This window comes from Aquarana catesbeiana, linkage group LG05, assembly GCF_042186555.1.
Source record: "Aquarana catesbeiana isolate 2022-GZ linkage group LG05, ASM4218655v1, whole genome shotgun sequence".
NCBI lineage: Eukaryota > Metazoa > Chordata > Amphibia > Anura > Ranidae > Aquarana > Aquarana catesbeiana.
This window is the reverse complement of record NC_133328.1, coordinates 18753546-18774832: the sequence shown is the minus strand read 5'-3', so window position 1 is coordinate 18774832 and position 21287 is coordinate 18753546. Positions and strand designations below refer to the sequence as shown.

Here is a 21287-nt window from a genome sequence, read left to right as displayed (position 1 = left end):
AACCCCTTTCAGGTTTTTACTGCTATCTGGGGCTCCCTGCCTTACTGACAACATGTTTACTAGACAGTAAAAACATAACTCCCAACTGCCCGCACGAGTGCCCCCATTGAATGCAGCTCTCCATGGGGGCACTCAATGCGGAGGAGGAGCCAGGAGCGCCATCGTGAGAACCCAGAAGAGGAGGATCGGGGGCGCTCTGTGCAAAACCCTTGCACAAAGGAGGTAAGTATACCATGTTTGTTATTTTTTTCTAAAAAAAATATGAACCTTTACAATCACTTTAACCACTTAAGGACCAGCCGCCGCAGTTATACTGCGGCAGGTTGGCTCCCCTGGGCAAAACGCTGTTCCTGTACGTTGGACGCATTATGAGCTGTAGGGGGCGCGCGCCCATGGCACAACGCCCATGTGCGTGGTCGGTGGGCGCGATACCTGCTGGCCACCCGCGATCGCTCCTGACAGAGAACGGAGATCTTTCAATGTAAATAGACAAATCTCTGTTCTATCAGGGGCGTAAAGACAGATCTCCTGTTCCTACTGATTAGGAACAGCTATCGGTCTCCTCCTCCAGGCAGTCCCATCCCCCCACAGTTAGAAACACTCCCTAGGTAACACATTTAACCCCTTGATCACCCACTAGTGTTGCGGTGAAACCTTGCGGCTTCACTTCCCGGTTCCCTACTGCGTATGCGCGAGTCGCGCTGCGCAATCCGAATGGTCCCTGCTGTCTCCCAGCAGACAGCGCGGGGGGGGGGGTGGGAAGGAAGTGGCGTAGACCCCCGTGGGAGTCTATGCCCAGAAATGGGTGCAAATACCTGTCTTATACAGGTATCTGCACCCCCCTCCCTCCTGAAAGGTGCCAAATGTGACACCAGAGGGGGGGGGGGGGGAGCGGAAGTTCCATTTTTGTGTGGAACTCCACTTTAATGCATTAAGGTAAAAAAAACGCTCCTCCCCCCCCCGTTTTACTTACCTGAGCCCTGGAACTTGACCCGACGTGGACACGCTGTCTCTCTGCTAGGGGTTCTCTGCTCTTGATTGGATAGTTTGATAGCAGCGCAGCCATTCGCTCCCACTGCTGTCAATCAAATCCAATGACGCGCGCGCCGGGTCTATGGACGGAATCACCCGGGAGAGCGCTCCTCCCAGGGGGTTATCTGATGTGGGGAGGAGCCGCGAGAGCCGCCGGGGAACCCCAGAAGAGGATGTTCGGGGCCACTCTGTGCAAAACGAGCTGCACAGTGGAGGTAAATATGATATGTTTGTTATTTAAAAAAAAAACAAAAAAGGAACCCTTAATTTAACCCTTTGATTGCCCCTAATGTTAACCCCTTCCCTGCCAGGGTCATTTATACAGTAACAGTGCATTTTTTTTAGCACTAATCACTGTATTGTTGTCACTGGTCCCCAAAAAGTGCCACTTAGTGTCAGATTTGTCCGCCGCAATATCGCAGTCCTGCTAAAAATCGCTGTTCACCGCCATTACCAGTAAAAACAAAAAAAAAATAATTAAAAGACCATAAATCTATCCCATAGTTTGTAGACGCTATAACGTTTGCGCAAACAAATCAATATACACTTATTGGGATTTTTTTTTTTACCAAAAATATGTAGCAAAATCCATATTGGTCTAAATGGATGAAGAAATTTGATTTTTTAGATTTTTTTTTTTTTATTAGATTTGCTTTATAGCAGAAAATAAAAAATATTGTCTTTTTTTTTTCAAAATTGTCTTTTTTTTTTTTTTTTTTTACATCGAAAAAAATAAAAACCACAGAGGCGATCAAATACCACCAAAAGAAAGCTCTATTTGTGGGGAAAAAAAGGACGTCAATTTTGTTTGTGTGCAGCGTCGCACGACCGCGCAATTGTCAGTTAAAATAACGCAGTGCCGTATCTCAAAAAAAATGGCCTGGTCATTAAAGTGGTTGTAAACCCTTTTGTCTCACTTTTATCTATAGGTGAACCTAGAATAAGGCTTACCTAATAGGTAGTGGAAATATCTCCTAAACGTGCGCCGTTTAGGAAATATTTCACTTGTAGTGCGCCGATGTCGCCATCGGCGCATGCGCTGTGAAGAAGCGGACCACCGTATGGAAAGGGAGTGCCGCCAAGCTAGTCCAAGCACCCCGGTGCTGCAAGGCCAGAAGTGCTGACCACTGAACCACTGTGCCAATATGAAACATTTCAAGCAAAGCCTGTAGTATCTTCCCTCGGGAAGCGTGCGATGTTGTTCCTCATTGGAATGTATCAGCGATCGGCTGTAGCAATTTAAAGGGAGGATTGCCTCAGATTGTTCTTTCATTTAATTTAAGTGTCAGAGAAATGACTGTAATTTCACACACTTTAGGCGGCATTAAAGGATAAGACTAAACGTCAGCCGGAGTCATGCAGTCAGGGAGGGTTGGGTGACAACGTTATGACAGAGAGGCAGCAGTGCCTGTGACAAGGTTTTCACAAACATGACATAATTGCACTTTAATCCCCTGGAAACATGTATGTGGAGGACACATGGGGAGACAGGAACACCAAACACGTCTATTCTCATGCGTGTTTTAAGAAAAAAAAAGCTGTTTTTACAGTGCAAACCAGGAAAGTATTCCCAGCGCTTTACTAACAAAGGAGTGTCTACGGGACAACTCTGTGAATATCCTTGAGTGGCCCAGCCAGAGCCCAGACTTGAACCCGACTGAACATCTCTGGAGAGATCTGAAAATAGCTGTGCACCGACGCTCCCCATCCAACCCGATGAAGCTTGAGAGGTCCTGCAAAGTGGAATGGGAGAAACTGCCCAAAAATAGGTGTGCCAAGCTTGTAGCATCATACTCAAAAAGACTCGAGGCTGTAATTGGTGCCAAAGGTGCTTCACCAAAGTATTGAGCAAAGGCTGTGAAGATTTCAAACAAACTTCTTTCACGTTGTCATTATGGGGTATTGTTTGTAGAATTTTGTAGAAAATAATGAATTTAATCTATTTTGGAATAAGGCTGTAACATAACAAAATGTGGAAAAAGTGAAGCGCTGTGAATACTTTCCAGATGGACTGTTGGGTTTGCTGGTGTGCGGCACTTTGGGCATTTGTCTTGCTGGACCTAGTGTACTGAGTCGGAAAGGGCTCTTCCCAGCCGGTACCCTTCGGTGCGAGTCACCGGATGAGATCGAGGTGTAGGAGCCTGATGTGGATCCTCCAATTTTCTGAATCTGGTTCCCATCTGCTGCATGCTTGTTTGGGGTCTGTGACTTGGTATTATTGAAGGCAGATACAGTCTGGTAGTTAGCATTTTCAGAAATGCTAGTCCTTATACTTCTGGTGTGACAGAAGTACTTTAAAGCACAGCCCTGGCCTCATTTTTTGTTCATATGGTTACAAAAAAGCAGCTTGAGCTGCAATACTAGGCTAAAACGTGGAGCTGTCGCCTGCAGTACTTTTTTTCCACCACAAGATGTCCTCAGTCTTCTGGGTTGAATGACACCCAGTGTTGCTCACCCCACAAGACAAAGGACAATACTGTGAGTGCATGGCGTCACAGGTAGACCCCCATGTGGGTGTCATTTACAGCAGTGGTTCTCAACCCTGTCCTCAAGTAACCCCAACAGGCCATGTTTGCAGGTTTTCCTTTATCTTGCACAGGTGCTTTAAATCAGAGTCAATGGCTTGGTATTTTGGAAAGCTATTTTATGTAGGAGAAATTCCCAAAACATGGCCTGTTGGGGGTACTTGAGGACAGGGTTGAGTACCACTGATTTACAGTATATTGGTAGAGAGAGTGATGACAATCTCTGTCTCTGGAGAATCTGCCACTAGCAGGGGAAGCCTAAAGAGAAAGCGTACCTGGCACGTTTTTTGACTGGCCCGAAGAATTTGGTTAAATGTAAGTATATTAAAAAAAAAAACATGGCGTACAGTTGGGTAGGGACTCCAAGAGGAAAGGTGGTTATTGGCTTGATGGGGCTGAAACTGGAGTTGGGCTTTATTGGAAACTCGTGAGGACAGAGATTTAGGAGCTGTCATTGCTCATTTGAAGGTACAGCTCACTTGACATCCTAGCTTAAGTACCTAATGCAGCCTTTCGCAACATTTTTACCATGGAGGAACCCTGGAGATAATGTCCCGCTCTCAGTGAACATCTGCTAATAACTTCTTTTCTATCTACTGTTTATGGTACTTTAGCGAGATGGTCATGGAGAAGAATACTCCTTAAATTTGTGATCAATTAGTGTAACCCATCCCCTGCAGTTAGCTAAAAAGACCATTGGTGTAATTGGTTATTTATCTCAAAGCAAGAAACCTCTCAAGAAAGAGCTAGAAACCTCTAGAGGAAAACTAGGCTTGCATGGAACCCTTGGAGAAAAACTGACCTAGTGTCTACTTACTGGAACCTCATTTGACTCTGTATGCTCTGGGAAGGACCTCTTGCCTTACCAGCATTTATCCTCAATTAGAAGGGTGGAGTTTGGGTGGACTGTAGAGGAGGAAGTACTGAGTACATTATTGTTGACCTCCCTTTTTGAAACCCCTAGCTCCCTCGTTTTGGTTCTTTGGCTTCCATGTGCAAATTTAAAGCTCTGTTTTATAGAGCACTTATGTCCAAACTATGAGGATTAAAGTTTTTACATATTCTTAATGAGCAGCAGAAGAGCTTAACAAGCCTTCTGTGACCCTTTTAGTTTAATCTCTGAATGACAACACAATCTCTGAATAAATCTCTGAATGACAACAGTGACAAATTTCAACGAACCTGAAACAAACTTTCATTTGTTTCATTTGGATGTTTGAAGGGGGCTTCCAGATTCTGAGAAGCCCTTCTCCCACAGACCCCCACAACCACCACCCAGGGTTGTGGGGAAGAGGCCCTTCGTTCCTATCAACATGGGGACAAGGTGCTTTGGGGAGGAAAACCCCCCTGTCCCAAAGCCCCCCATGTTGAAGGGGGCCTGGTATGGTTCAGAAGGGAAGGGGGGCACTCGCACGCCCCCCCCCCCCTTTACTGATCTGCTGGGCTGCTAGGATAAGGTATGGATTTTCAGGGGGGAGGGGGTGCACGCTGTTTTTTTTTTAAATGTTGGCGTGGGGTTCCTCTTAAAATCCATACCAGACCCGAAGGGCCTGTTATGGATTTGGGGGGGGGACCCCCACACTGTTTTATATTTTATCTTATTTTTAAAGTCGGCAGTGGTTGTTTACATTCTGCTGTCAGTGAGGAATCCAAATGACAGTAGATAAGTCATGGTTGTTAAAGACGCGGCGGGTGGCCGGCTGGCCGCTCCTTAACAACCAGCTCTTCTTTGCAATGAATTGCGATTGATTTGATCATTTCCATTTGAATCTGTTGGAAGAATTCTAATCTGTTTAAAAAGGAAGAAAGGAAACAAAAAAAAATTTAATTACGAATGCAACAAAATGAAATTAGTAACTTACCGAATCGATATGGCAAAACAAATGTTTTCATTCTGCACATGTCTAGTTTCAACAGCATGGAAACACCTGCTGTGTGCCAGTGTGTATCTGTTGTGAGGTGTGAGGATGAATTGCTCCACAGTACCTGCAGTAGTTTAGTAAGATGGCTACACTGTGTGCTGACCTTCCTTCCTGTAATACTCCACCCTGACATCAGAGGATTCAGGTATAAAGTTTCCCCATCTATAGCAAGACACTTTAATTTTGCAGACTTTAGGTCCACATTAATCTGGTCACATGCAATGTGTAGATCACTAACCGGCTGGAACCATGTCTGTTTGCAGATGGCGGTGATGCATCCTTACTGTGCCATTAAGAGGGAGGAAGAAGCTTGTCTGGAGAAGATCCAGAGGTATGAGCTGGAGATGTGGAATGACTCTATGCCTGGTAAGTGCCTTCATTCTTTTTGTTTTAACTTTTTTTTATTATTATTACTGGGCCCATGGAGACACAAATAATACATTTGGATTATATTCCAAGTCAAGCTACAGGGTGCAAATTTCTAGTCCTACAGAAGCATATTCTGATATGATGGATACACTTCTAGTATAAGGAATGAAATCTACACCATTATCAACCGGTTGAATTTTGGAGATCCCTTGTGTGAAAAGAGATTGTTTCGAGCATGTTGAAGTAACCAGCAATCATGGATAATGGCTTTAAAGAAGGTGGGAATACGTTTGACCATATGGGACCCCAACTTTAACGGGATTTTTTTAAGGGAAAGAGAAAGGATTGAGTTCAAGTGTCTCACCCAAGAAACCCCCAGTTCACCCCCCTCACAAACCCAACCCTCCTAGAAATGACCCATGAGCTAATCCTCTGAGCCCCGAGCCCACCCATTTTTTGAAGCCTATTAGAGCCTCTTGCTCTAATCACATGCTTAAAAAGAATAACACCCCCGCCAATGGAATCCATGCGTCCAACACCCTGCATGTGGATCAGGGAGCCGCACTCATGGATGGGGGGGGGGGCGGCGCCCGTGCGTCCCTAATGGACGGCCCGCCACTGGGCCCTGGAATGTACTTAGTAGATGTACATAATTCTTCAGGATCTCTGTGGTTGGAATTATTGACTTCATTTCTTTTGGCCAGAAATGTGCACTCATGGCGGAGCGGTAGGTAATTATTAGCTATCGTACTTCAACTTTCTTTATGTATCTTTGATGAGATCGATCAATACCTGTCTCTGATTGGACAGAAGCATTTAGTGAATGACCCCCACAATTGGAGTAGACAGCCAGTTCATCTATAAATGAAGACTAATAATGTGCGCTGTTCATTCTTCTCCCGCTATCCCCCAGAGATCGGGGATTAAACCAAATGCTCTCCTTGTACAGCTTTACTGGGAGATAAAAGGCTGTTTGTGTAACAGTTATTATGTATCATATTCATTAGTGCTCAGTGGATTAACCTGCATGAGATTGTTTGTTCTCTTTTTTATTATTTTTTTCCTTTTCCTCGTATAAGCACTTTATAGGATTGGATTTAAGATGCAGACATGGTAATCTAGACGCCGCCAGATTGTGATTTTTCTGCATGGTAATTTCACCGCTGGCACTTATTAACGAGGGGGGTGTTTCCTTTTCACCCCGATAATGAAGTACAGATTTTTGGGCAGAATAAGACCCAAAAATCTAGGAAATTGCAGCAATTCTTAGATGTGGTTGCAGCATTCCTTTTTTAATCCCAGTTCACACCGGTACGATTTGTCATGTGATTTGACAGTCCAAAATTGCATGACAAGTCACACCCCATTGCTGGCAATTGAACAATTCAAATCATTGCGACTCAAGTTGCAGCGACTTTGAAAAAAAGGTTCCTGCACTACTTTTTTGGGGGATTTCATGCGACTTGCATAGACGTCTGTTAAATGAAGTCGCAAGCCGTAATGGAATCGGAGGTCCAAATCTGCAGCTTCTGCTGCTTTGATATTGGGCTGAAGTAGTGCGATTTCACAGTTGCATTTACGTGAAACAGGGTTTAGCCTAGTTTCGGACTAGTGCGATCTCAGACATCGCAGGTGCCAATCACGTGCGATATCTGAGCAATGCGAGTTCAGCCATACAGTTGTATGGCTGAACTCGCATTGGATTTGCACAGAAAAGGTTGCAGGGACTTGTTTTTCCCTGCACTCGGGACCAGAGTAGTCAGGTCCAGGCGGAAATAATGGAATGGCAAGCAACAGAGTGGCCAGGTCCAAAGGTTGTGGCAGGCAAGAAATTAGTCAGATCTAAGCAGTGGTTGTGACAGGCAGCAAATTACAGATTAGTCAGGTCCAGGCAGGAGTCATGGCTAGTGGCAGGCAATGAGAGTAGTCGGGTCCCAGTTTAGGCTGTGGCAGGTGGCACACCAAGGAGTAGCCAGGTCCAAGAAAAGGTCATGGCAGGCTAGAGATTATGTAGGTCCAAGCAGGGGTTGTGACAGGTGGCAAATAACAGAGTAGTCAGGTCCAGGAAGAAGTCATCAGGAGTCATGGCTATTGGCAGGCAAGAGAGTACTCAGGTCCAGGCAGAGGCCATGGCACGCGGCAGGCAAGAGAGCCATCAGGTCCAGGCAGAGGCTATGGCAGGTGGTAGGCAAGAGAGTATTCAGGTCCAGGCGGAGGCTGTGGCAGGCAGCAGGCAAGAGAGCCGTCGGGTCCAGGGAGAGGCTATTGCAGGTGGTAGACAAGAGAGTAGTCATGTCCAGTCAGAGGCCATAGCAGGTGGCAGAAAAGAGAGTCCTCAGGTCTAGGGATGAGCCGAACACACCCCCCGGTTAGGTTTGTACCAGAACATACCGAACAGGCAAAAAATTTGGCAGAACACACGAACACCGTTAAAGTCTATGGGACACGAACATGAATAATCAAAAGTGCTCATTTTAAAGGCTTATATGCAAGTTATTGTCATAAAAAGTGTTTGGGGACCCGGGTCCTGCCCCAGGGGACATGGATCAATGCAAACATTTTTTTAAAACTGGCCGTTTTTTCAGGAGCAGTGATTTTTTTAATGCTTAAAGTGAAACAATAAAAATGAAATATTCCTTTAAATATCTTTCCCTGGGGGGTGTCTATAGTATGCCTCCAAAGTGGCCCATTTTCCCTGTGTTTAGAACAGTACCACAGCAAAATTACATTTCTAAAGGAAAAACTGTCATGAAAAACTGATCGCAGCTGTAATGAATTGTCGGGTCCCGGCAATATAGGGGAACCCTGCATTTTGACACTTTTTTTTAAAATGGTAGGGGTACTTGTACCCCGTTACCATTTCACACAGGGGGATCTGGGGGTCCCCTTGTCAAGGGTTGTGGGGATGAGGCCCTTGTCCCCATCAACATGGGGACAAGGTGCTTTGGGGGCTACCCCAAAGCACCCTCCCCATGTTGAGAGCATGTGGCCTGGTACGGTTCAGGAGGCGGCCACTCTCTCGTCCCCCCCCCTCTTTTCCTGTGGCCTGCCAGGTTGCGTGCTCGGATAAGGGTCTGGTATGGATTTTGAGGGGGACCCCTACGCCATTTTTTTTTACATTTTGGTGCAGGGTTCCCCTTAAAATCCATACCAGACCAGAAGGGTCTGGTATGGATTTTGGGGGGGACCCCTACGCCATTTTTTAAAAAATTTGTCGCAGGGTTCCCCTAATTTCAATAACAGACCAGAAGGGTCTGGTATGGATTTTGGGGGGGACCCCTACGCCATTTTTTAAAAATTTGGCACAGGGTTCCCCTTAATTTCCATATCAGACCCGAAGGGCCTGGTATGGATTGTAGGGGGACCCCCACGCAATTTTTTTTTTTAATTTTGGTTCGGGGTTCCCCTTAATATTCATACCAGACCTAAAGGGCCTGGTAATGGACTGGGGGGGAACCCAAGCTCTTTTTTTCAATGAGTTTTATCTATATTGCCGAGACCCGACAATTCATTATAGCCACGATCAGTTTTGAATGACAATTTTTCCTTTAGAAATGTCATTTTGCTGCGGTACTGTTCTAAACACGGGAAAAATGCGCCACTTTACAGGCATACTATAGACACCCCCTAGGCACGATATTTTAAGGAATATTTCATTTTTATTGTTTCACTTTAAGCATTAAAATAATCACAGCTCCCGAAAAAATGGCCGTTTTAAAAAAAAAATGTTTTATTGATCCATGTCCCCTGGGGCAGGACCCGGGTCCCCAAACACTTTTTATGACAATAACTTGCATATAAGCCTTTAAAATGAACACTTTTGATTTTTCCTGTTAATGTCCCATAGACTTTAACGGTGTTTCGGCGGCTTTCGAATTTGCCCCAAACACCGCATATTGTTCGGGCCGAACCGTTCGCCCATCCCTAGTCAGGTCCACGCAGTTATCGTGGCAGGAAAGACAGTAGTCAGGTCAATACAGGTCAGCAATAAATAGGCAACTGGCAGATAAGTATTATAGCAATCAAGTATGTAGATGGCAACAAGACACCACACTGGTCACTTCTAAGACTGGAGCTTACGAACCCTTCTAGGACCTCTGGAAGCCATGGAGGTTATGGAGGTCCTAGAAATTCTTGAAATCCCAGTAGGGGTGTTGTGGGGAATCCGACAAGTCCCGGTAGGGATCCTGCGAGCTCTGTAACAAACACATGGGTACCAATGGGCTGTAAGTGTTCTTGACTTGAACTGGGGAGTGTAGAGTTGGACAAGCGACAGTTCACACTGTTATTCCTTGGATCAGAAAATAAAAGGAGGTTTACAGAATTGCCAACTTTTAATAAATAAATTGAAGACTTCACAAAGAGAAAACCAAATTAGGTGGGGTGCCGCTGATTGGTGGCGTCAATTTTTGCCTTTGCCCCACTGATGCCCACAGTGACAGCGAGCTCCGAGCCGCCCGTCTCTAATACAGGGAGATACTAACATTTACTTCATTAATTTTCCCAGTAGAATTTACTTAGACTTTTATCTATTTTAGTGTATGAGAAATAAGCTAAAAATCAAAAATATGTAAAATAGCGTTCCCAATGGGGAGAGAGCAGAGAACGGGTCCTAATTTTGGCAATCAGCGCAGTGGGAACGAAATGTTTATCCCTGACAAGATTTCAAGGGACGCATTCCTGCGATTCTGACTATTCCTGCATAATGATATGAAATATATGAAATAGAGGTCTGTTATGATATATATATATTTATACAGTATGTGTCTTTTAAATAAATAATACCCAAAATGTTTTTCTTTCTCTGTGTATATTTATTGTACCATTATAATTTCTATCATATTTTATGTCAAAATCATTATTGTGATTTCGGATTGGATACAGTGAACTGTTTCAGCGCAGATCCCGAAGAAGCGCTTTTCTGATCATGAAAAATGCTGATTTTAAAGGGTAACTCCACTTTTGTGGGGGAAAAAAAAAAAAGCAAATACATAAAAAATGATATACTGTATACCATTGCGATACAAGTCATATTGTAATTGAATGTTATTAAAAAAATGACCATTCCTTTTCAATCTACAGCCGCTGTCATTTTCTATAAATGCAATGCAATATGGCTACCTGGAGTTGTTCTGTACACAGTGTACTGACCACTCCCCAGAAACATCATTTCCTGCTTGTGTGATTGGCTCACCAATTTTCCCAGAAGTCTGTCTAAGATACAAGTCAGATTTCAGGCATCCCCTGCAGCAAAAATGTCATTTTTGGTGAGATATTTCCAATAGGAACACATCTAAAGGGATGGAGACCCTTCAGATTTCCTCATTAGGGCCCCTCAGCCCCACACCTGACAGTTAATTATGAAACCACTCCCATTAGACCCACTCAGTACAGAGTCACAGACCAACACACAGGGATTTCTTCTGAATAACAAAAGGTAGGAATCAGCAACAAAGGTTGTTATAATCCTTGCAATGTACATGGATCACCCCAGAGGGGAATGTTTTTTTCTCAACAAAAGTGGAGTTACGCTTTATGTGTTGTATAAAATCAATTGAATCCAGAATCACCTTGAATCACCTTTTTGTGCTGCATTTAATGACATTTACGGTGTGTGATTTTAAATGAAAAAATACCATTTGTTTTAATCTGTAGCTTGTGTGTTATACTAGTATCCTTCTGTAACCACTTGCCGACCGATGCACGCCGATATACCTCGGCACAATGGCAGAGGTGGGCAAATGGGCGTACCTGTACGTCCCCTTTAAATGGAGGGGCTAGTGGGCGCACACGCCCACCGCATACACCGTGACCGTGCCCGCAGAACCCGTGGACTCGATGTCCGCCAGTCTCCTGGCGATCGTGTCACGGAGCCGCAGAACGGGGAAGTGCTTATGTAATCAAGGCATTTCCCCATTCTGCCTTGTGACATGACAGAGATCTACCGCTCCCTGTCATCGGGAGCAGTGATCGCTGTCATGTGAGCGGTAGCCCATCCCCCCCCACAGCTAGAATCACTCCCTAGGACACACTTAACCCCTTCATCGCCCCCTAGTGGTTAACCCCTTCCCTGCCAGTGTCATTTACACAGTAATCAGTGCATTTTTATAGCACTGATCGCTGTATAAATGACAATGGTCCCAAAATGGTGTCGAAAGTGTGTAATGTGTCCGCCATAATGTCGCAGTCACGATAAAAATTGCAGATCGCCGCCATTACTAATAAAAAAATAATAATAATAAAAATGCCATAAAACTATCCCTTATTTTGTAGATGCTATAACTTTTGCGCAAACCAATCAATATACGCTTATAAAAATATAATATAAAAAAATATGTAGAAGAATACATATCGGCCTAAACTGAGGAAAAAATGTGTTTTTTTATATATTTTTGGGGGATATTTATTATAGCAAAAGTAAAAAATATTGCATATTTTTCAAAATTGTTGCTCTTTTTTTGTTTATAGTGCAAAAAATAAAAACTGCAGAGATGATCAAATGCCACCAAAAGAAAGTTCTATTTGTGGGGAAAAAAGGACGTCAATTTTGTTTGGGTGCAACATCGCACGACCGCGCAACTGTCAGTTAAAGTGATGCAGTGCCGAATCGCAAAAAGTGCTCTGGTCAGGAAGGGGGTAAAATCTCCTGGGGCTGAAGCGGTTAAGGCACATTGAAAGAGTAACTCGATTTTTGCTGAGAATAAAACATTCCCCTCTGGGTTATCAATGTACTTTGCAGGGATTTTAACACATTTTGTTGCAGATTCCTACCTTTTGTTATTCTGAAGAAATAGTTGTTTGTTTCTCTGTGTCCATGTGAATGTGAATGGGAGTGATTTTATAATAATCAATCAGTTGCTGCACTTGCATGGCTCTAATGAGGAAGGTGGCAGGGTCTGCATGCCTTTGAATGTTATTTCCCTTTGGGAGTATCTCACCAAAAATGAAATTTTTGTTGCAGGGGATGCCTAAAATCTGACTTGTATCTTAGTGCAGACTTCTGGGAAAATCAGTGAGCCAATCACACAAGCAGGAAATTAGATTTCTGGGGGGTGTTCTGTATACCATCTGTGTACAGAACGCCTCCAGGTTGCCATATTGCCTTTTACAGAAAATTACAGAGGATGCAGATTGAAAAGCAAAGATCATTTTCAATAACATTCAATTAGAATATGACTTGTGCCACAATTATGTATTGATAGATTGTTTATTTTTTTATTTGCTATTTATTTCTACGAAAGTGGAGTTACCCTTTAACCACTTAAGGACCGAAAGGATTTACCCCCTTAATGACCAGGCCATTTTTTGCGATAAGGCACTGCGTCATTTTAACTGACAATTGCGCGGTCGTGCGACGTTGCACCCAAACAAAGTTGACGTCCTTTTTTTCCCACAAATAGAGCTTTCTTTTGGTGGTATTTGATCACCTCTGCGGTTTTTATTTTTTCCACTATAAACAAAAAAAGGCCGACCATTAAAAAAAATATCTAATTTCTTCATCAATTTTGGCAAATATATATTCTGCTACAGATTTTTGGTAAAAAAAAATCCCAATAAGCGTATATTGTTTGGTTTGCGCAAAAGTTATCGCATTTACAAACTATGGGATAGATTTATGAAAAAAAATATATATATATTTTTCACTTTTTGCTATAATAAAGATCCCCAAAAAATATGAAAAAACAAATTTCTTCATCAGTTTAGACCGATACGTATTCTTTTACATATTTTTGGTAAAAAAAAAAATCGCAATAAGCGTATATTGATTGGTTTGCGCAAAAGTTATAGCGTCTACAAACTATGGGATAGATTTATGAAAAAAAATAATATTTTTTACTTTTTGCTATAATAAAAATCCCGAAACAATATAAAAAAAAAACGAATTTCTTCATCAGTTTAGGCCAATATGTATTCTTCTACATATTTTTGGTTTGCGCAAAAGTTATAGCGTCTACAAAATAGGGGATATATTTATGGCATTTTTATTATAATTTTTTATTTTTACCAGTAATGGCGGCGATCAGTGATTTTTTTTTAGCGGGACTGCGACATTGCGGCAGACAAATCAGACACTTTTGACACTTTTTTTGGGACCATTGACATTTATACAGCGATCAGAGCTATAAAAATGCACTGATTACTGTATAAATGACACTGTCAGGGAAGGGGTTAACACTAAGGGGATGATCAAGGGGTTAAATGTGTTCCCTGGTAGGTGTGGGGGGGGGGAGGGGACTGACTGGAGGAGGAGAGAGATCGCTGTTCCTGATCACTAGGAACAGCAGATCTCTCTCTACTAGCAGAACGGCGATTTGTTTACATTGACAGATCCCCGTTCTGGCTCTCTTTGGAGTGATCGCAGGTGGCTGGTGGACATCGCGGGCGCCGGTCACATGCATCGGCCCCAGCGCCGCAGGCGCAAGCGCATGCCCACTGTATCTATTACACGAACCGGCGTACAGCTACGGCGATTCGCGTAATAGAGCCAACCTGCCGTAGTAAAATGACGCCGGCTGGTCGGCAAGTGGTTAAAGGCTCGGCGTTTATCTCCATCTTGTATGGAGTGCATGTTTGGTCTACACAACTTTGGGTGGTCCTTCTAAAAGCTCTATGATCAGATATGATACGGGTCCTCAATGGTGAGAAATACTTCTACATATGTTCCTTCATTTTCTTCCTTGGAAATCTGGATTTGAGATCAGACATGGAAATCAATGTTCTTTCATCTCCGCTCAGCAGATTTTTTTTTTTTACCATAAACAGACGGAGACGTGTTTTGCTGATCTTCCGGTCAGCTTGGAGGCCCAAAGTTTAATTGATGAAAGATGATGGAATATTTGTAAAACAGACAGCTATTATGTGTTCAGGAGAAAACGAGCCGGATGATCGCGGGACGGATCCAACTTTCATCATTGTGTGTTTTGTGTTGTTTAGTATCGCATCACTTTGATGTACGACGTGGACAGCGAGCGTCATTGGAATGCTGTTTTGCTGAATTATCCATTCCTTATCCACTTGACCTCTGGAGGATTTATCCCCCTTCATGACCAGGCCAATTTTTTTTTGCTATTCAGCACAACTTTACTTTGCTTTACTTTCTTTACTTTTCATTTATATCATTTCCTTTCCCCCCCCCCACAAATAGAGCTTTCTTTTAGTGGTATTTGATCACCTCCTGTTTTTTTTTTGTTTTTTTTGCAATATTGAAGAAAAATACCAAACATTTTGCAAAAAAAAATATATATTTTTTTACTGGAGATACTATTCAAAAATAAAGTAGGCGCTATTTCTCTACATAGCTCTTTAACCACTTGCCTACAGGGTACTTACACCCCCTTCCTGCCCAGGCCATTTTTCAGCTTTCAGCGATGTTGCACTTTGAATGACAATTGCGCGGTCGTGCTGCATTGTACCCAGATGAAATTTGTTATTATTTTCTTCACACAAATAGAGCTTTCTTTTGGTGCTATTTAATCACTGCTGGGTTTTTTAATTTTTACAAAAAAAGACTAAAAAATGTGAGTTTCTGTCAGTCAATTTTGTAATTAAGTAATTTTTCTCCTTCACTGATGTGCGCTGATTAGGTGGCACTGATGGGCTGAACTGGTGGGCATTGATGAGGTGGCACTTATGGGCACTGATGAGGTGGCACTTATGGGTACTGATTAGGTGGCACTGATGAGGAGGCACTAATATGCCACACTTATGGGCACTGATATGTGGCGCTGATGAGCACTGATAGGTGGCACTGATTGGCACTGATAGGCAGCACTGGTGGGCACAGATAGGCGGCACTGGTGGGCACTGATAGGCGGCACAGATAGGCGGTACTGGTGGGCACTGATAGGTGGCACGGATAGGCGGTACTGGTGGGCATTGATGGGTGGCACTTATGGGTGACACTGATGGGCATTGATGGACAGCAGTGATTGGCATTGATGGGCAGCACTGATAAGCGGGACTGATAGCCAGCACGGACTGGCATCACTAATGGGCACTGATTGGTGGCACTTATGTGCAGAGGTGGGCACTGATTGCTGGCACTGGTGGGCACTCATCGCTGGCACTGATTTGTGGCATTGGTGTCACTATTGTAATCAGGGCACTGATGATCAGTGCCCTGATTACATGTATAGATGTCTCCTGTGAGGAGATGCCGCTGATCGGCTCTCCTCGACACACACTCTGTTAGTGTGAGGCGAGGAGCGCCGATTACCAGCATCTCCGTGTTTACATGAGACCGGCTGTGATTGGACACAGCCGATCACATGGTTAAAGAGCCGTGGACGCGGGTCTTTACAGAGATCGGGGTCGCGCCGTGTCCTAGCAACACGGCGCAGCCACGATTGCCGCACTGCGCGCCCCCACGGGCATGCGAGAGTGGCCATTCTGGGACGCCGTCATATGACGGCGTCCCAGAACTAGAGCCGCACCACCCCGCTGTCATTTGATGGTGGGGCGGGCGGCAACTAGTTAAATACTTTGTGTTTATATCCATGTGATTGTGACCCTGTGACATACTACAGATATCATAAACTGCAGTATTGTGCAATAAATTGTGATTTGATTTACATCAAAACCTGGGGCGGTCCCGGCGAATCCGGGACGGTCCCGGCGAATCCGGGACGGTCCCGGCGAATCCGGGACAATCCCTTCGAATCCGGGACGGTTGCTGGCGAATCCATGACAGTTGGGAAGTATGCATTGTCACTGTACTAATTACACTGGCTGGGAAGGGGTCAACATCACAGGGTAATCAAGGGGTTAAATATCAACATGTAAGTTGTAAGTGTGTACAGTGTGCTGCTTTACCAATAGATCTCTCAGTTTCAGATCCCTCCCTCTGTACAGAGCTCTGGGCTGTGATTGTACACATTAGGATTGATTTACTAAAAAGAGTGCAAAATCTGGTGCAGCTCTGCATGGTAGCCAATCAGCTTCCAGGATTTATAGTCAAAGCTTATTTGTACAAGCTGAAGTTAGAAACTGATTGGCTACTATGCACAGCTGCACCAGATTTTGCACTCTTTTTAGTAAATCAACCCCATATCATACCTTCCAACTTTTAGAGATGGGAATGAGGGACACCTATTAGCGAAGTTATGTTGGCATAGGACACACCCCCTGCCACACCCCTTAAAGGAGAATTGTACAAAAAAAATATTATATAAACCCAGTACTTTTTTTAACCACTACTATTTCTTTTTTTACTGGCTTTTGGTATTTATAAATGACGCAATTTAGAAATTGGATAAAAGGTTTAGCTTTGGGAAAAAGGTTTTGAAAGATAAATAGTGTATTTTATATAAAACTATATAGATCAGACAAAAATGAGGGACAAATGAGAAGGACAGAGGGACTTTCTTCCAAATCAGGGACAGTTGGGAGCTATGGCCATATTGTTCATATTTCATGTCTGAGATGGGCAACCGCTTTAACCGATTAAGGACCGCCCTACCACGTACCTGTTCTTCGACTCCGGGGCGCGCGCGTGCCGCGGGAGCTCCCCTCCTGCTGTGATTGGACACAGCCAGAGCCAATCAGTGGGTCTGGCGGGTGCAATGTCCGCCGGGACCCACCAATTATTCTGAGGAGAGGCAGAATATGCTAAGCAGGAACACAGATCTCTGTTTTCCCCCAGTCAAAGCACCCCCCCCCCCCCCCACACCATCTAAAAGCACTACCAGAGAAAATATGTAACACTTTGATCACCCCTGCTGTTAACTCCTTTCAATGCCAGTGTCATTAGTACAGTGACAATGCATTTTTTTTTTAGCACTGATCACTGTATTGGTGTCAGTGGTTCCCAAAAAGAGTCAGTTAGGTGTCCGACGTGTCCGCCGCAATGTCGCAGTCCCGCTAAAAATCGCTGATCGCCGCCATTACTATAAAAAAAAATACTAAAATAAAATAAAAAGTCCATAAATCTATCCCATAGTTTGTAGACGTGATAAGTTTTGCGCAAACCAATCAATATACGCTTATTGGGAATTTTTTTTACCAAAAATCTGTAGCAGAATACATATTGGCCAAAATTGATGAACAAAAATTCGATTTTTTTTACATTTTGTATGTGTGTGTGTGTTTTATAGCAGAAAGTAAAAAAAAAAAAAAAAATTTTCAAAATTGTCGGCCTTTTTTGTTTATAGCGCAAAAATTAAAAACCGCAGAGGTGATCAAATACCACCAAAAGAAAGCTCTATTTGTGAGGAAAAAATGACGTCAATTTTATTTGGGTACAGTGCCGCACGTCCGCGCAATTGTCGGTTAAATTAACGCAGTGCCGAATCGCAAAAAATGGCCTGGTCGGGAGGGGGGGGTAAAACCTTCCGGAGCTGAAGTGGTTAATGCTGATCTCAATGCAGAAGGTTATCGGTGTTATAAGGAGCATGCTGACAGGAGGAGAGAGCAATAAGATCATTACTCTTGTGCTTCTTCTTGCCTTCTCCTGCCAGTCACAAGCTGCGGGGGGGGGGGGGGGGCAGTATTTATTTATTTGTTTTCCTCCTGAAGTTGGTCTTTAAACCTAGGTTTGCGGGTTCTGGGTGCCGCGTTCGCACGGACTCATCAGCTCATTTATTTGAATGGGCTCGTGTCCCTGCCTTTCCTGCAGGAAAAAGGTCCCTGTGCTTTTTTTCTAACCCTTTGGAGCCGGCGCCTCCTGGCCCTTTAAGGGGTTTAGGACTCCGGGAGGCGGGGCGGGCTTTACGATCATGTGACATGATCGTAAAGTTCCCTATCGCAGTGATCGGGAGCTTTCCGTTAGCCAGTAGTAACTGTGCTGGGAGCCGGCAAGGTGCGTGCTCTTGGCACAGCTATATTTACACTAATGCGCGCAAATATGCGGACGCTCGGCGCCAAGGGGTTAAAACTAGGGTTCGCATGCTCCGATGCTTAATCCGATACCTCCCGGAAGTGGGCGGAGAGAAGACAGAGGCAGTCAGCACGCTGTTGTTCTACCAGATTACCGCTACCTATCAGATTGTGCAACAGAAGTGACATTGCAAACAAAATTAAAAAAACGCACTGCGCATGCGCAATGCGCTTCGTCCATGCGTTCCACAGAGTGATGCATTCCACACACTTTATGATGTGACAAGTAGCGGTATTCTGATAGAGCAACCAGCAGATCTGGACGAATGCGCATGCGGGCCGGGGCGGGAGCATGCACCAATCACAATTACAGATCAGATTGGTATAGATGCCATCAGATTCTTGCACCAATTACAACCACCCATTCAGACACCTTACTACACCCAGCTACGTCTTGCATTTCAGAGTCGTTTTAGCAAGTGCTGCCCATCAGTGCCTGCCCATCAGTGCCACCTATCAGTGCCCATAAGTGCTGCCTATCAGTGCCCATCAGTGCTACTTATCATTGCCCATCAGTGCCACCTATCATTGTCCATCAGTGCCGCCTATAAGTGCCCATTAGTGCCACCTATAAGTGCCCATCAGTGCCATCTTTCAGTGCCCATCAGTCAGTGCCACCTATCATTGCTCATCAGTGCTGCACATCCGTGCCCATCAGTGCCACCTATCAGTGCCCTTCAGTGCTGCGTATTAGTGCCTCCTCATCAGTGCCACCCCATCAGTGCCCCTCAGTGCTGCCTCATCAGTGCCCATCAGTGCCACCTATCAGTGCCCATCAGTTCCCCAAAAATGAAGGAATACAAGTTCCAGTGTAAACCCCTCAGAGCTGAAGATGTGACCCCCCCCAACTAGTGAAGAATTACAGGTTCCAGCATGAACCTGTAAAATCTCAGGGGTTCATACTGGGACTTGTAGTCCTTCAATTTTGGAGGGGGGGTCACATCCTGAGATTTCAGGGGTTCATGCTTGGACTTGACTTGGATGTGACCCCCCCCCCCCAAAAGTGACATACTACAGGTCCTAACATGAACCCTTCAGAGCTGGAGATGTGCCCCCCCCCCCGTCCCAAAAATTGGCACGAAAAAGGTATTAAAAAAAATCATCTTTTTTTTTTTGGGGGGGGGGGGGTCAGGTCTCTGAATGGCTGTTTGGAAATGTGGTCATCAGGACTGAGGTAGGGTGCTGTGATGTTTTCAGGAAGCTATGTACTGCTCCCTGCTAGCCCCTCCCCACCAGCCATGATCTGCCTGCAATACATTGAGAAGCACGGGGACTCAGTGGTGGCATAATTTGTTCTGAAATAAGGTATGTAATGAAATCGGAAAGGTTTTATTTTAAGATTGCGTTATTCTGTTGATAGGAGGGGGGGAAGAACCAAGGAAGGCGACATTTCATGCTCTAAGGAAGGTTTCATGCACTGAAAGTATTTTAGGAATCCGGCCAACATAAATAAGAGCTTTATACCGCTCCTGTCCTGTGTGTTGATAATAGAGGGTTTTATGAGCGTATTATAGTGTTTGACTTTCAGTGAAGGAGGACATACAGGGGTACGTTGGAGAAGAATTACAGTAGCTGTGCGTTGCAGATCGTTATTGCATTAGTTACAGGGATGGATCGTTATCATAAAAATAGAATAAATGATAGCCGCCCCACGGTGCGCGTTCTCTATCATATTAACATTAGACATTAGAGACAGAGGAAAAAGCATGCCCAACACCCCACCCCCGAATCACAAGACATAAGTGGTAAGGAGCATCTGTTATTTTTTTATGCACTAATGAGGGCAAGTATAATGGGGGGTTATTCAATACTTTCCTGCCCGGAACTCCAGAAAATATATTTTTGCAAACTTCCATTAGACCCGCTTGGCTCGATACAGGTGTGCATATCTGACAGCTGGGGGGCCGCTGGGGCAGGGCCATCTAATTAGACATGTGCAATTCGTTTCATTAACGATTTTCGGCAAATCTGTTCATTCGGAAATATCCGAATTAGCGAAAACCGGTTTAATTAATTTTTCCGAATATTCATGAATTTGAATATTCCAAAATTCCAAAATTCATTTTTGTGGATGGCCACTTTTTTTTTGGGGGGAGGGTCACATCCAAGTCAAGTCCAAGCATGTATTTGCCTTTAGTAAATCATCTCTTATGCCTCTCCCCATACAAGTCTATGGCAGCTTAAGGCAGGTCAAATGAAAGTCAGAAAAAGGTAAACTGCAGGTCAAATACACCTATCAGTGAACTCTAAATGATCTTAGCCACTCAAATGAATGCTAATAGCAAGCTGTATTTGCCCATCAACCTCTGTTTGCTTAAGCCCTATAGGGTTGATTTACTAAAGGCAAATAGACTGTGTACTTTGCAAGTGCAGTTGCTTCAGAGCTTAGTAAATGAGCTGACTCTATGCTGACACTTCCATTATCCAATCACATGCAAGCAAAAATGCTGTCTTTTTTTTTTTTTTTCCTTGCACCTGATTGGGTATCCTTTGCAGAATAAAGCTTTATCTAATCTCTGGAGCTGAAATACTATTGTCCATGCGCATAGACCAATGTCCAATCGGG

General features: G+C 44.1%; 1 protein-coding gene across 6 annotated transcripts in view; it reads left to right on the top strand.

Moving 5' to 3' along the window:
- The window catches only part of ADCYAP1R1 (ADCYAP receptor type I), a 271371-nt gene that overhangs the window by 141630 nt on the left and 108454 nt on the right, over positions 1-21287 (top strand). For all 6 annotated transcript variants that reach the window (XM_073629495.1, XM_073629492.1, XM_073629493.1 and 3 more), the window contains one exon: positions 5743-5845. In XM_073629495.1, the coding sequence (XP_073485596.1) occupies positions 5743-5845 (103 nt within the window). The remainder of the gene's footprint in view (positions 1-5742; positions 5846-21287) is intronic.